General features: G+C 32.9%; 1 protein-coding gene across 4 annotated transcripts; it reads left to right on the plus strand.

Moving 5' to 3' along the window:
• Nucleotides 1-1,467: 1,467 nt before the first annotated feature.
• On the plus strand, nt 1,468-13,170 carry LOC109546199. 4 transcript variants are annotated; one of them, XM_048668312.1, is made up of 4 exons: nt 1,468-2,202; nt 8,836-9,295; nt 11,893-12,037; nt 12,244-13,170. In XM_048668312.1, exons 2-4 carry the CDS (start codon nt 9,124-9,126, stop codon nt 12,629-12,631), a joined length of 705 nt encoding a protein of 234 aa, XP_048524269.1. In that variant the 5' UTR covers nt 1,468-2,202; nt 8,836-9,123; the 3' UTR covers nt 12,632-13,170. The 4 variants fall into 4 exon arrangements, with proteins under 4 accessions (XP_048524269.1, XP_019772625.1, XP_048524268.1 ...); XM_019917066.2 differs by lacking the exon at nt 1,468-2,202 and adding an exon at nt 7,340-7,804; XM_048668311.1 differs by lacking the exon at nt 1,468-2,202 and adding an exon at nt 7,340-7,506.
• The last annotated feature ends 1,842 nt before the right edge of the window (nt 13,171-15,012 follow it).

The following is a 15,012-nucleotide window of genomic DNA, read 5'->3' on the forward strand; positions in this document are numbered from 1 at the left end:
CGCAATTTTTTCTCGTAATTTATTTCAGCTTTCAGATCTTCAAGGGTACTTGGTTTATTTCTGTTTATATCAAAAGTAAATTTTAAGTAACTGTAAAAGAAATAATTTAGGTACATTAAGTCGGGTGATTTGGCTGGCCGTTAAATTGCTTATATCAATTCTAGTGCTTTCAAATACCTACAGCACATTTACAAAAAGTCAATTCAAGTCAAGTCAAACAAAGTAAGAACGAATCGTTAAAAAATAAATAGTAGGTTCTCGCTTTCCATATTTATAAAGTACATTGCTTTACCGTTTTATACCATCTTATACTCTTCATACTCTTCACTATTTCTTGACCAAAGCATAACATTTTCTAATTGTAACACAATGAATTTTACGTTAATATTGTATATTAAAAAAATATAAATGAAATTAAACTTAGATTGGTAGATTAATAACTTTAATTTAATTTTCATTTATAATCTTTATAACTTAACATACCCCTTATATGTATCTAAATGCAAGGGCTGAAAGACCGATTTGGTCGATATATTTTTCGAATAAAATAAACGAAGGAAAGAAAAGTATTATCATTATTATTAAAAAATATTTTAATGACCGTATACAAAGCTCAAAAATTGCATTTTAGAGAAGGTTGTTCAACTGAAAATTAAGCTCGCATATTCCCATTTGCCTTAGTCGATGTACTCGATACAGGACATTACCGAGTTAAAGTCAAATTAATATAAAATAAAAAAACCGTGCAATGAGTCCTCTTCATCTCGTCTTGAAGTCCTAAATATTCCATGTGGCTATCAAAGGTGTAAAGTTTAACGTTCAATAATAAATTCACTGAATCCATTGGAAGGATGATAGATAGTAAAATATAAATGGTATGTTATACATAATTAAATGGGCCTCGCAAATTAAAATTAAATAAAATTTAAAGAGACGTGGTTTCACAATATCATTGTTCTCCTATCAAGCTGTGAAGGCACCAACCACAACAATTTATACCTGCTGATGATCAGCAAATAAACAGAACATGTAGGCGTAAAATTGGACGAGACTGAACATGGTATTCTAAATTATTACTATTGTTTTACTCAAATTAAGAGTGCTATTTAACTCAAGCTGAGAGCAATATTCGTCTGCCTACATGCTTAAAAATTAATTTTTGTCCGGTATCAATAACCGGTTCATGAACAAAGCTACAATAAACTTGTTTCAGAATCATAGACACAATAATTAAGACATTTATCCCGGTTAATTATTTATGCCAAACGTGGCAACAGTTCGTGGGAGGATTGGCGGAAAACGTTATGTTACTTATCTCTATCGGAGATTATCGTATACTTGTACATAAATCGTGTCTTGTTTTGCATACGGTGCTAATTGAAATACTGAAAATGACGTAAATTAATCCTGAAGTCAAACAATAACAAAATTAATAACAATATTTGAGTTTCCGGAATTTTCCTGTTTATTAAAATAGCTTGTTCTTTAAATACCATTCACATGAAAATCTGTTTACAAGTACATTAATGTCCTAATTAGAAATTGGAGTGCTCCTATTGCTTTTTGTCTGATTTATCTAATTTCTCTAAGGTTTCCTCCAGCAACTGTTTCTCTTTTTCCAAAGCTCGCTTAATTAGGTGTTGACGCTCTTGGTTTATCTTTTTCTTTAATTCTTTGATTTGCTCTGCAGTAACCTTTCTAATGTACTCACTCTCAAATGCCGTGCCACGTTTTTTAAATGCATCTTCCTCGTCCAAATGATAGGCGGTTGAGTTTCTTCCAAGAAATTTAATATAACTGGGCGAATTTAGAATTTTAGAAGTTTTCCATACGGCAAATGAAGAACTTGGTTCGACAATAAATTTGCTTATTTTCGACATTTTTTCTGTGACATTTTGCATACATGACACTGACTTTACAGATAAAATGCTATATGATATGACAAAAAATAAATGTTAAACAGTCTTTAAGGAATTTTGCTTCATAATTCGGCATGCTGGACAATATGAAGCTCTTTCGAGCTCACTGACCTGTACCTATGTAAAAACCCGCCTAATCTGATTAAAGATTGATTGTTTTCTAAGAATACCACTCGGTTCTTTAAAACTGGTTTTTTGGTTGTGAAATAATAATTCGTGAATTTGTGAATGCATATTTGTGCGTTGTATATGAGGCCATAACTGTATTTCAGTGATTTATCAGGTGAGTACCTACACTGAGCATTATTAATAAAGGAATATTTGCGTTAAGGGTGAGTGTGGGTTAGCAAAACTGATCAACATTGTTAAAAAATGGTCCAAATGGTTTGGTTTAATGAGAAGATATTTTAATTCTTTAGATCTTGCAAGTCTAAGGCTGAGAAGAATGAATGATTTGTTTAGCAGAACGAAATTGAGAAATTTTAATGAAAAACTGTTCTAATCTAACACATAAGTCCACTTATTAAAGTCTGATATCCAGTACTTGCACATTAGAAATTTTTCGAGACACCTTGCATATACATTATTCTGATTTATATAAAAATTTTAAATCTGATGATGGCGCTGTTGTCTCGCCGAAACGTAATGAAATAAACGATGTTTCAAAAATTTTTACTTCACACTTTGACTGAAACCCAGGAAGGATAGGAATATCATAACTTGCATATACATTATTGCTGAAAATGGTCTTAACCGCTTTTAATAAAACTAGGGTTTTTTCAGGAGTTTGGTTAAGGATTATAATATAAATGCCGGAGGTTAATTAAATAATGAAATGATGAATTACAAATCAACATCATTGTCCCAAAAAAGCGGTTTGTATTTTGCACGGGGTCAATATTATCGGCACTAAATAACTGTAAATGTAAAATTAACAATTTAACCGTTTAGTTTAAAACTTCATAATTGAGTTCAACGGTGACTTTTTGTATCCTGATACATTCTCCTGCACGTCGTGTTGACGATTCTTGCATTTGCTACCGAATTCGTCGGAGAACCAAACATAATTTTTTGTAACATTTGGTCTTTAATTTCAATAGCAGTAGAAAAAAATATTTTCGATTTTTCCCAGATTTAAAAATCCAATGGATTTAAGTTGTGAGAACGGACGGTCCAAGCCACAATTCCTCAACTGCCGATCCAGTCATTTAGAAAAACACTCTTTAGAATTATGATATTCTTATCTTTCCTGGGTCTCAGTCAAAGTGTGAAGTAAAAATTTTGAAACATCGTTTATTTCATTACGTTTCGGCTAGACAACAGCGCCATCATCAGATTTAAAATTTACACAAACTACAAACACCAATTGACAATTAAAACATGTTGTATAAACACTATAATTTACAAAGTGTTAAAACATTYATCAATTTTTGAGGGCAAAAAAACTCTTCCTTTTGGGAGAGCAAAACACCGGAAAAACTTACCTCATAATTGGTAAAAATCAACGTCCTTTTAGGTCTTTGCCTTCTTGAGAACCTTGAGTTTGTCTAAATTATTTTCTACATTTGCGAGAGTGAGATATGTAGATATGTACATGTACTGAGATACATATAAAATAATTGAAAATTAGCAGCTCTTACAGCCTTCACTATCCACAAAGTTTCATCAAAATTTCTAAAACCGTTTTAAAAAATTCGTTATTTTGTATTTTTCAAATAACGTTTGATCCCTGTATTGATGACAACTATGACCCATGTATATTTGAATTTTTTCATATTTGGAAAAAGTCTGTTTACCTCTGAATATACGGTATTTATTTCTGAGAAACCCTGTATAGGCACTAATTTTTGAAATTGTGTTCAATCAAAGTTTTCAAGTTAAATGGTATTTTCTAAGAAGCTCCAAGTGGAAGCTCTATAACTATCCCAGAATAGCCACCCACATAATCAAAGTTGAATCAACAGTTCTGAAGGGAGTTAAACCCCATACATGTCAAAATAAGCTAGGACTATTTTGTACTGCCAAATCAATATTCCGTAAGTAATAAAAATGTCTATTGACGCTAACACTTATGGAATAATTTTATTGAAGCATCGCATGTTCTGTTTTCATAAATTCATGGAAAATATTTTATCATATCGGATATTACGGATTATGGAAATCYATTGAAATCKTTTCRMRSTCATTTTTGTTGATCTCGAATTTTTGAAKGAAGCTTATTATTATACYATTTTATGAAAGTTTTTCACCAGAAGACTTTCGTCTATTAACCAGCTGAGATAGAAGATCCAAACATTCTTKTGCCTGTACGCAATGAMAACTGATGTTGCGAAGTAAGGTATGAAATTGATGTAAGTTGAGTAGTTCTGTCATGAATTGAGCAATTTTGTACCAGACTTACTTAGTACTCATGTAATAAAATGGAGGCATTTGCATGACCTCTCACCTCAATCGAAGAAATTAATCCTGAAACTTCACATTATTCTCCACAAGTCTAAAGTTCTTATTGTTTATAAAACGATGTTAATGTGAAAAACCTCATTTATACACTGTTGCCAAGTTTCCTATTTGAGTTTTGGCAAATATCTCAGTTTTTTGTGAGAATTATTTCAATAAACTGATTTTTCAGCAATCGGTAGCTACCCCCAGACAACACCTTCAGTTGAATGACATCATCAGGTGCAAATCACTTCGTATCGGACGTAACATCGATCACGTAACAGTTTATATATTAAATTTGCCTATAAGCAGGTAGGCAGATGTAAAACAGAAGCGGCTAAATATCTGTATGCTAATTATTAGCAAACCATAATCCATTAAACCTCGCAATCCGATAACACTGTACAGCATGAGAGTCATCAAGGTCACCTGGCCTTCAACATCATCAAACGAGCATCGCCGGCGGTGCTCGTGACGTCACGGAAACCGGGAAACCACGTGCTTTTCGCAATGATCCTTGCGTTGCGCACATGCGCGTCGATTTGCTTGTGCGGATACCGGGTTTCGGGTGTTTGATCCTTTGTTTCGTACGGCGTTCTATCATCAGGTACAGGCCGACAATCAAGAGCGCACATTTACACATTCGACAAAATTAATTCAAAATTGTTTTCGAGTGTCTCCGAAAATATTCCTAGATTCTTGAGAAAAACAGAAAAAGCGCATGAGAACTCAAATATCTGCAAGAGAGCTTCGTATTGCTTACATTATTACAGGAAAAATGTTTCTTGAAACCAAACCAGAAAGGCATCTTGAACATTTCAAAAGAAAAAAAGGCATAATTTCTATTACATATTCCAAGGATACCTTAAAACGCTTCGAATTTTTTAAATGTAAAATCCCTTAATTATTTTTTTAAACTGACAAAGAACTATGGGTAACTATAAGGTATTGGTTTTCTTCTATTGTATTTTAAATGTTGAAGATATGTGTTGCATGCATACATTTAGCAAATTAATAAAGAAAATTAGTCGCGTCTTTGGCGGCATAAGCAAATAATCTGGCCATTGGCTCATGTGCTACGATTTACATATCGTTACCAACGCAAAACAGCCGAACCAACGTATTCAAATTCATTTTGGGTTAACTGAAATTGCACCAATTTATTGTGAGAAAAATATCCAACTGTAAAGTCGATGACAACCAAGAAGATTACCGACTTTATTGGCGTATAAATTGGGAAAAGTGCGTAGTGTAAAATCGACATTACGTTTTTTGCAACATCCGGACCGTGTAGACCTTACGTAGTCCCGGTTCTTTACCACCTATACATAGTTGATATTTATGAAACACCCTGTTTTTTTTTCAGATTATATGATACCTAATGAACTTTATCTTTGTTTATTTTACTCTAAATCATAATTGATATTATGTTTTGTACTTTTCATAACTGTAAATACACACAAACGACAAAAACCAAATATATTACAAGGAATAGCTTTAAATTGTTGCTTTGTGTATAATTGATTTTGAAAACAATAGGGAGGCAACATTACTTTTAGCCCACAATGTAACATTTTTTTTTGAAAGACCAATAACGACATGCTTGCCACTTACCCCCCTACGCAATTCAGAATGTTGCATTCATCTATAAAATATTCTGTTAATTTCCAAAACAAGTTGTTTGAACTTGCTTGAACTGTGCAAAGTTCATAAATTGGAAGTACATCTTAAAATGCACCCAACTTACTGTAATTTTCCAATAATTATCTTACAAATTATTGTACTTTTTCATATTTACACGACGGATGATGATGAACATAATAAAAGAAGAAGATAATTAATTATAAAATAAAATTAAATAAGCATTGCTTCACTTGTTACTATACATTCAATACTCGCCTTCTAATTTAGGTAATTCATATTTTAAAACATAATGAGTTATACAACTAGAATGGTAATAAAATGATAAATATAAATTTGTTCTAAAAAAATGGTGAAAAATTCAGTACTAATACTAGCAGTCAGTTGAAGCTTTTGAAAAAATCCGTCAAATCTAAAAAAAATTATGTCGGATTTCAATATATTTTTCGACTATACATTTTCTTGCTTAAACGTATCTGCTGTAAGTCCCGAGTCGGATTAACTAACCAGCAAAAAATTACAAAGCCTTAAATGGTCGAGTGTATAGTGCACTAAAATATTATAGTTTTTTGGTCCCTTCTTTTTTCTCAAAACTGTGTATCATACATAATATATATTAGACTATAGTCACAGTTCGATTTCTAACTTATTTATTATACGGTCTTATTTTGGGTACTGTAACTGTAGTGCATTTATCATCTGATGAAATTTGCCATTTACTTACATTAAATACATTCCAATGCCAGTCAGAATATGAATATTCAGAATACAGTTTGCACATAGATGTAATATTACCTATGGTTCTTGCTTCTAGAGTGTAATTTTATTGAAGGTTCTGGGAATTATTAGGTTCATTTATTATACGGGGATTAAAAGCAAATTGTACCCTGACCTCGAAATCGCATTCGGTTTTGTTCAACTATTGCCAATAGTGCCATAACCTTAAGAAAAAATATAGCATTTTAACTCGGATATTGATACAAAATAAATAGAAATGAAGTAAATTGACTTCTGCGTAACAGAATCCTCTTCTTGAGAGACGCAACCACTTAACTTTGGATTTAGCGCCCCTAAAAAAATTACAATGGTTACCATTTTTTTTTAAATTCTTTGTCACTTAGGACTTATCGCGGCAAATGACGGTCTACTTTAACTTTTCTATCAATTATAAAACGTGTCTATCAGTTCAATGCATAAATCCCATGATTGCATCTGACTTTGTTCGAACAAAACATAATTTAAGCAACATGGCCAATGTATCATGCAATAAACTAATGACATTGCGCATATTCAATAATATTATTCCTTTTTATCTCAATTGACTTCTTCATCAAAACACGTTAATTATGTTTTTGTCGCTACCAGTTAGGAGACCTAACAATTATATGTTGGTACGGTGCACAAAGTGATGCGACAAAAATATAAAATTATATTAGTTTCGAGTTATTCTTTTTTTAATCATGATCATTTTTGAACATGAAATCTAAGCAAGTAAAATGAATTATCGGTGAGTCTTACCAATTTTATTAATTACCAACCAAGTATTTCTGGAAAACCTAATAAAAATAGTACGTGACCCAAAAAACTGTGAAGAAAAATGAAGAGTCGATGAATGGAAACATTTGCAAATGAATACAATTTTGATAACGCAACGAAATTGTTATTTGAAAGCAAAGCAAAACAGACGAAGAATAATGTGAATAAATAAGAAGCAAATGGTTTGGAAACGATGTGTAACACTTGCAGAAAGAAAACTCCTGCTTTAAGCAAAATGTTAACGAAATATCGAGGCAGCTCACACAGAGGTAGTCAGAGAGTCCTGTAACGCGTAGTTAGTTTTTGAAAATTGTTCATTCACTCAGACAATTCAATTAATTTGTCTTAAGGGAAGCGGAAAAGTCACTACTAGCAGCTAATTAAAAAAAAAAACATTTCACGAGTCTAAATTAATGTGAATATTAATATCAACTCAATTCTTAATGTGCTAATTTTCTGAAAAATTCGATTGAATTCATATCACAACTGAAGAAATTAATTCACCATGCTTTAGGCGTACGAGCAAATTTCCCCAGACTGTTATGATGTGGGAATTTATAAGCAGTGGAAGAGTTGCTATTACCCTTTCTTAAGTAAAAATCGTATTTTTAAAAATAAATTCAATTAACATCTATGTTTAATTTCAAAAATGTATCTTGTATTTTAAAACAGAAGATTATACGTTTTCTTTTAAACCCTCTTATGTGTAAAACCAAGTAGTGAAACACAGTATAGTTCTGGTGTTGGACACCTCAATATTTTCCTGTCTGTATTATTTCACTAATGTATTTTTCTTCCTCACGAGTTGATTAACTGAAGAATTAATAGTTGATTTAAAATTAATTTAATACCTCTGTTTGACAAAGCCCTTCATGCAACTGTTCCAATAACAGCAAAACAATTACTTTTATATACTGTTAGGTTCAGAATTTGCTCGTCTAAACAATTCAATGCTTTCGTTATAGTTCGTTCTATTGAAAACGCCTCGTTATGCACACTTCACTGTTAATTACCCTCGGAAAAAGCTAAACTGCTTGTAAAAAGTTATTACAACTTTCATATAAAGGGTGACTTTTTAATGCATTGACGAAGCAAGTAGAAGATTAAGTGCTGCCGCTCGATTTAGCTAGAAATACATTCGAGGGTTTACTGTAAAAGGTACTTTGTCAACTGCAATCAGACAAAGCAAAGAAAACAATGCAGCCAAAGACGAAAATTCTCTGTCTGAAAGCGCAACCCCTGTCCATGTTATGTGACCGTTATCGTTTTGATTTTTTTGCCTGTAACAGTTATATTTTAGGAGAAGACAGCTGAAATTCATTAGGCAACAGACTTAACGATCTAAGTTTATTTGATGGATTACAAATAAACCTTTAGAGAATTTCGCAATTGCAAGACGATACTATTCTTATAGTATTTTTTGCGACTGAAGAAACTTCGCACAAATCAACAGAAACTCTGGCCTGCGTTGGATATAGCAGGATCGCAATCCGTTCCCAACATACGCAGCGTTGCCCGAGACAGTCCGTGCCGGTGCGACAACACTGAAATTTGGCCTCCAATTTTTTCCTAAGGAAAACATTGTTTCATGTCGCAAAAAACAAAATACTTGTGCCGATTTACGCGAGAGTTGGATGAGAAACTGATCGAATTAGTTGCCGAAAATGAAGTTCTCTACGACCACAAGCACAAATATTACAAAGATTTAAGTATGAGGGACGATGTCTGGCTTGCGATTTCCTCGATAGTCGGAAAGTCGGGTAAGTATGCAACGCTGCCAGCTTATTACGGTTTACTAAGTTTTCCCTGATTAACTGTTTCTTTACTGGTATAACTCTTCTAACTGTAGTGTTTGTGCATTGTGCACAAACACCGTCGCATGTTGCCTAGGTAAGTGGGCACCTGATCAACATTTGCAATATATGCAACTGATTTATTGATTTGCGATATTGGATATGGTTATTAAAGTTTCTAACCGGACAATAAAACGGATTCGTGTAAAAATGAGTACCTAGATACTATTTATGTTTAGTCACATGTATGGACCTTTTGTTTCTAAACTAAAGTCCGGAATCAATTCAGAAATCATATCAATATAGAAAGATGTTTGCACTAAATTATCACCGTTTTGAATGTTCTGCTTGAAACCAAGTTTAGTTTTTCAAAACAGTTTCCTTACTGAAAGGTTAATAGTGTTTTCAGTCACTTCAAGGCACAAGTCAAACTTAATAGTGTTTACTAAGCTAGCAGTTTCCACTGAACTGAATTAAACATATTTATATTATTTTCAATATGACTACGAATTGATGCAGACTTTACCACGACAAAGCTAAATTAAACAAGCAGGAATTTTAAACATAACAAAATTTGCAAAAACGCTAACTGTCGATTGCGCTCAATTTTCATTAGAATAAAGCACAAACGGAAACAAAAATGGGAGAACTAGTATGTAATGTACAAACAAAATACAATATTAAGGTGAAATCACACTAGCACTAGAAACAGGTAAATAAATATGTACGTTGAACAAAAAGACGAAACACTAACAGATCATCTTCGCGCCAAAATATAACTGCGTAGGAATACATTCAATAATATTCCCACTTTTGGCTGTAAATTGCCGTTATATTATCAAGTGGCGGGATGTAGAATGTAGATCAAGTGGTGCGATATTGATGATATACAGTGCGGACATTAATGGTCCTCCTGCGGTCATTTGAATTGCAAAGCATATTTTTGAGTGATGTATGGACTATTAGAAGCAAAAAGGAACATCTTATGATAATTTTGCGATCATCCACTGTGTAAGGGTCAGAAATACCTCAGAGAACTGGCAGAACAGGAGCAAGGTCAAGTTGTAGCATCAGTGGTAAATAATTCACAACAGTTTACCCCCCATAAAAATAGTGTTATTTTAGTAGCAAAAGTTTATAATGAAATGAGCAATAAATCTATACGATCCTACAGCAGAAAAATTGGTTTCAGTGGCGAGTACACGTTTTTTCAATTGGAAGTATTAGTGGAAGAAAAAGGAACAAAATCTGCCATACTGTTCGGATGTAAACACCCAAATTCCTAAGAAAATATACACTAATAAGAAATATGCGTAGGCAGGAATGAATATTAAGAAATCACATTTATCTCGTCGTTTCCCGGAGTCACAAAATTAATGTTGAAAATCAAGGTTATTTTTCGATAGTATAGCGCTTTTTAGGCAAGTTTCAGGATGGTTGAACCATGTTTTTATAATTGAACCAGTGAACTAAATTCGCTCAATTCGATTTTTTTATAGTTAGGAAAACTCGAAATTTTACACACACAAAATGTGTTTTTTTTTAAATTTAAAGACCCTGTATTTTAAAAAGAATGCAGTTCCGGGCTTATATTTTTGTTCTTAAAATTACTGTCTTGATAGAATTATGCCCTGAAGAATAGAAAAGATGACAACCCGAGAATAATACGAAAGGAGCCGAAATCGATTGACCAATTACTTATTAAACCACCATCATAAAATGCAATAATATATTCGTTGATAAATACATATCAACGAAAAAAACTAGTGTGCAGTCCTTCTATTTTCAGCAAATCGAGAGTCACAAGGCGCTTTAAAGAGTCCATCCTGTTTTAGGCATATTCAATTTATTCACATTTTAATGGTTTCAATGCAAGATTTTAGTTGTGGTGATACAAAGCTACTAGTTTTTCCACAAACATTCGCTTTAGATCGTGTCAGATGAATTGTCTTTCATCCTCGCAATCTATTCAATTATTCCAATTAAAATAAGCTTCAATTTTGTTTAATTTTTCTATATATAAAATCATATATATAAAAACAATTCTCCTTATGTGGAAAGGCAAAATAATTTAGGCGAATTTCTTGAACAAAAAAATAATTTTAAATCAGGATGAGATATATAACGCAGATGAGACGGCTCTATAATGGAAACCCCTTTTGTATTCAGCAGAGAAAGACTGCTCCAGGGAGAAAAACCACAAACGAAAGAATAACATTTTCCATCTCTACTAATGCAATTGAAGTACATAAATTGAAACCTTTGGACATGGCAAAGTAACAAAAGCCAAGCTTAAATGATTTTAAAATTTTTGCCGATTTCAGACATTCGAAATATTCATGCATGACTTTCATTTTAATAACATTCTTTTAATTTATTCGTATAAAAATGTAAACGACTTAATGATGAACATTACTAAATTTAAAAAAGCTTTAATGTTTTCGCAAATATTAAACTAGCAATGGGGGATCGTTGAGGCAATAAAACATATAAGATTTGAATCATTTTGAAGTGAAAAGAAAGATTTCCGCACTGATTTTGCAAGAATTTTTGTTTTATTTCAGTGCTTGATTGCAAAACTAGATGGCGTAGCCTCAGGGACTTATACCATCGAAAGAAAAAAGAACAAAAAATGGGCAAAAAGCTTAGAGCACCTTGGGAATACATGGAATCCATGAAATTTTTAGAGAAATTTACAACGGAGAAAAAGTAAGCGTTGCGACTGGGGATTTAATTAAGCTCATAGCTTTGGGCGATTTTTAATTCTAAATAGTTAACTACGAATTGCAAGAAAAATAATTGCAAAAATAGCCTGACTTGGGCAAGTTTCTAAATGTATAGTTTTTAATTAGCCGCTACATTATATTTTATGGAAGTGATGGAGTAGCTCGCTAATAGTAACAGTTTGCTTACAGGGTAGCGCAGGAAGATACGTCAGATGCTCAGGATGAGGACACGAAAATAGATATAAAACTGGAATTTGATCCAAGCACTCCTACCACCAGCACCAACCAGAATGGTGCAAGTAGCGACGAGTGTATCCCTGCAAAGAAGCCGCGAATAGAGGAAATATATCAGTCGTATGACAACTCGGCCATTCTGCATATTTTGCAAGAAATTCGGGATTTGTCAAAAAAGAAAGACGATCCAATAACGACCTTCTTCGACAGCATGGCCAAAACGGTAGTATCGTTTCCACCAGCTCAAGCAGCGGAAGTGAAGCTCAAAGTATGTCAAATTGTAACGGAGATGGAATGTAAGATTCTAGACATGAGTGGAAATCATCCAGAAAGTTTTGAGTAACAGTGTCTACAATTAAGAAAATAACATTACATTAATGAATGGTTATAGAAGGTCGACTACTTCCACTCCAAAAGTATTCTAAATATGCTTGTTTATTCCAATCGGTACAGCTGATTGTTTGGCAATATTCTATTTTTTATTTTATTATTGACCGATCGTCAACAAAAACTAAGGATACATAAGTAAAAAGAAAAAAAAAACATTAATTAAGGCCTTCAAATGGAATACTTTTGGATTGAACAACGGCCGTAATAGCTGTTATATAAAAAAAACTTAGCTTTAGCAGTAAAATATTCCTTATCATGTATAAATGTGATACAAATTTCTGTTTTTTTCCTTTAAATTCTATTTGGAATGTGATACTAAAGTAAGCGTTGGAAAAATGGAAAGGCAAAATTGAGATGTGATTAGACGTGATAACCAATTATATTGTGATTCGAAATTATTTAAGTTTATCGTGACCAGAAAAAAATATTTTTGTTCGTAGTGTTTCGAGAACCCAAAGGTTAATGTTTGTAAATAAAAGCTGTTAAAACAGATGTCTGCATTTTTATTGGATTCAATTGAGCCTATTATTGAATTATCTGCTCATCTTTATTGTTATTCAATTGAACCCACATTATCGTTTTATCATCAATTAACATCGGCTATTTGTCGTTTATCTTCTTGCGGAAGACAATATGATCCTAATTCAGTGTCTTGAGTATTACATCAAAGAAAAATCGTGACTAACTTTTATGTTGGTAAGTAAGAGGATCAAATTTCCGTAAAATTCCTTAATGTTGATGTTTCTAGACAAGCCTTGCTATCATTTCTTCCATAGAAACTCCATCATCAGCAAGTGATTGGAGTAATTTAATTGCTACAACCTTCAAGTCATAAATTGCTTATGTAAAAAGCTAGATCATCTTGTGTAATATAGTTTGGACATCTAACTATGATAGTAATTAATGAACAGAATTCATCATATTGCAAATCAAGTGCAAACATCATTCGAAATCTCGCAAAGGATTAAGCAGTTGATGTTTTGAAACTGGTCAGTATGTATGAATAGTATAGACACAGTCAGACAGAAGAAGTGAAATACGTAAATCTTCCACATGTACTTAGGAACACGCCATTTGTCAAATATTGGAGAAGGCAAAAACGGCTTTCTAACAAGGATATACTTTATGTTTTCAATTAAGAAATTATAAAGTAAATATCGAAGCAGCGAATAGAGAAATTTTCAAAATTTTAAAACCTATGGTGCTCAAAAAGTCAGAAGCCAAAGGATAAGCTTAGTAAAAACACAAGGAGTCTTATGAAACTAAGACGGGAGCTAAATTTCAAGCATACCACGAATGCAGACCACTACGAATCCTAAATAGAGACATCTCAAAGGGCGTCAGGAGAGATATATGAAAGTTTAAATCTGAAGAAATAGAAAAGGTCTTTGAAAACAACAAAAGTTTAAAGGTCCTTCGAAGAAACTTCTCCTCTGGTACTGAGAACAGTTCTAAGCTGGAGAATGGGGCAGACCGTACTACCTCAAATAAGGAAGAAAATTTAGTTGGTTGAGGACTTTTAAACAGAGCTATACAAGGAAAAGAAAACCAATCCGCCTGAGAACTTGCCTCATGTAAGAAACCAAGGTTCAGATGATATTCCTGATATTACCTTGGATGAGTTAAGAGCGTTGCTGAAAGAAATGAAGGACAATAAAGAAAACCCCAGGCAGGAAGGTGGAATTTTTATTGAGTCTATTAAGGCAGGAGGAAACACATTGCTTAAGCATATATGCAGTATTTTCAATGTATAGCTTCTGAAGGAAACAACACCTGGGAAGAATGCTATAATAATCATAATGCACAAAAAGGAAGACATCGAAAAACTAGAAAACTAAACCGATAAGTAAATTGTCATACGTCTACAAACTCTTTATGGAGATTATAGCTAAGAGTGATACCTGCCGTCTGAAATTATATTTATACCAGCCTTGTAAACAGGCGGGATTTAGAGCAAAGTATGAAACAAACGACCACCTTCAACTATTCAAGACTCTCTTATTAGAAAAATGCATCGAGTATAACAAGCCACTTGTCTCATTATTCATAGATTCGTATTGATCATAGATATACTTTAGGCATGAGTAACTAAGTTAATAGGTAATCCCTATTCAGTGAAATCCTGAATTTTGCGGCTTCGTAAATGTTGATTTGAAAATAAACGCTTTTACACAACTGCAGGCTCATCAATAAAAAATTCCAGCTTCCAAAGCAAAGCCAGTAGAAAGGTGAAAGATTGACATTCTGTAAAACACATTTTTTTTTAAATTAAGTTTTGGCGTAAGCTTGCACCTAAATGTCTCATATTCAAATTTTGTGTGACTTTGTGATAAA

Source organism: Dendroctonus ponderosae, unplaced genomic scaffold (assembly GCF_020466585.1).
Source record: "Dendroctonus ponderosae isolate FM_Combo_2020 unplaced genomic scaffold, Dpon_F_20191213v2 Dpon_F_20191213_7, whole genome shotgun sequence".
NCBI lineage: Eukaryota > Metazoa > Arthropoda > Insecta > Coleoptera > Curculionidae > Dendroctonus > Dendroctonus ponderosae.